Below are 1,953 nucleotides of genomic sequence, written 5' to 3' on the forward strand. Positions count from 1 at the left end.
AATTAGGTATGTTCGAACTGTTCAAATGAAATATAATGTGATATTTGATTTTATACATTTCATATTATTTTGTCCTGGTTAGATGGTAAGATTACAGAGCTGTAGCTTTTTTTTTCGAATGTTAAGCTATAATTATTTAAAGTTTCTGTATAAAAAAACTAGAATGACTTTTTGGTGAGCTCCTACAATGATTCAGTAATATTATTAACTGGATTGTTGTATAAAATATATGTATTTTTTTGTGTATATGTATATACAGAAGTCAATAGGTACTGCACTTTGCACAGTACTTAAATAATAATTTCTCAAAAGTATATGTTCTAACTGTAGATACATTATCCTGTGTGTATTTAATGTGTGTGAGTGTGTATATATATATCTCAGAACAGTGTTTTCCAAATAAACATTGATATGTTAATTGTAATATAACAAATTGCATTATTTTGTATATTTTATCTTTCATTGGAAGAACATTTACGAGAATGTCTAAAAGGTAGTATAGTCAGTTGGGCAGGTAGAAGCTGATATATCTCAACTGTAGTTGTCAACTCATTTTAATACATGAATTGGTTTGATAATGCAGTGTGAGCTTAATACATTTTATGGAAACAAGTTAGGTATAAAAGCTTTAGTGCTCTACACAATGTATTATTCTATATTCATTAATACAGTTTGTAATATTTTCCAGTTTAAAACTGTACGCACATATAAACTATTTGATAAATTGTATGCTGACAGCATTCAAGACATTGAACCCACGTTAAACCTATCAAAGCCAACTCTCTGTTAAAAGGAAAAAATGAATTAACAACTGCTGCATAAGGGAGGATTAAAATAGCACATTTTAACTTATTTTGGAACATTTTTGGTGTTCTTGATTAATTTCTATTGTTTCATGCATTCTTTACATTCATGTTGGATTAGATCAATGTTTCTCACCATTTTAGTTTTTGTAATTTTTCTAAACTGTTAGCATCTCTCCAAGTACCTTCGAAGAGGAGCGAGGGCAGTAAGACATCTCAACTCGCATGCGGTGAGCTACTTGCCTTTACCGGAGCTCAAAGTGTTGCACTAGTGGCTAGTATAGCCGGTAACTATGCCATGAGGAGGTTCTACTCAAGTTTAAAAAAAGGTGCTGAATGTTTTTCTTAATGGTAAAAGTTTATATTGAAAACTATTAATTTTGACATAGCATGTAATTTTGCGTTGATTAAAAAGAAAAAGCAAATTAGGTTCTGTGGTTGGTTGTTATGATTGTATGAATATTTTTATGAGCATATTTAATCTGTTTTTGACAATAATAAAACATAATTTTTTGTATTTAAACAAAATTTATCCAGTTTTTACATAAAATAATGCAGATATACACGTAACATAATTTAATTTTGTAAAAATTGGTAATTAGAAAGTATCTAAGAATTAGTGAAAAACTACAGTAAATGGAACGAACTGCCAGAAGTCTGATATCAGAGAAACTAATTTCGACACATTTATGCATTTTCTTCAGTCTCAGAAAACAACATGACACTGAAGAGGATGCACGAATACATTGAAACTAGTTTCTCTGATATCAGACCTCTGACAGTTCGTTCCATTTATTGTGGTTTTTTGACTAATTTCTATACCCGATATTGTGTTCTTTTATTAATATTTAACAATATTTGAAATTTTACAATGTGTTTCAAAGTGGTTATTTGTGTTTTTTCTACCTTTACAAAAGTCAGATTTCTTAACTTTTTTTAATGAATTTCCAAACAGAGAAAAATAGTTATTCACATCACAGTATATAGTAATACTACATTGTGATGAATTATGTTACATATTATAATTTATCCTGGACGAACCTCCAATTTATTACATAATGAATAATTTTTGAATAGCCTGAAACTGAGTTAAATGATAATTTAGATTTAGAAATTAAATAAATGTCGATATGTATCCAATTTATGATAC

At 28.6% G+C, this 1,953-nt stretch overlaps 1 protein-coding gene across 1 annotated transcript in view; it reads left to right on the plus strand.

Annotated features, from left to right (window-relative positions):
* LOC106471958 (voltage-dependent T-type calcium channel subunit alpha-1G-like) overlaps positions 1-1,953 on the plus strand; it is a 66,638-nt gene that overhangs the window by 22,344 nt on the left and 42,341 nt on the right. Inside the window, exon 7 of the mRNA XM_022400566.1 lies at positions 1,508-1,584. Coding sequence (XP_022256274.1) covers positions 1,508-1,584 — 77 coding nt within the window. The remainder of the gene's footprint in view (positions 1-1,507; positions 1,585-1,953) is intronic.

Source organism: Limulus polyphemus, unplaced genomic scaffold (genome assembly GCF_000517525.1).
Source record: "Limulus polyphemus unplaced genomic scaffold, Limulus_polyphemus-2.1.2 Scaffold4990, whole genome shotgun sequence".
NCBI classification, from domain to species: Eukaryota; Metazoa; Arthropoda; class Merostomata; order Xiphosura; family Limulidae; genus Limulus; species Limulus polyphemus.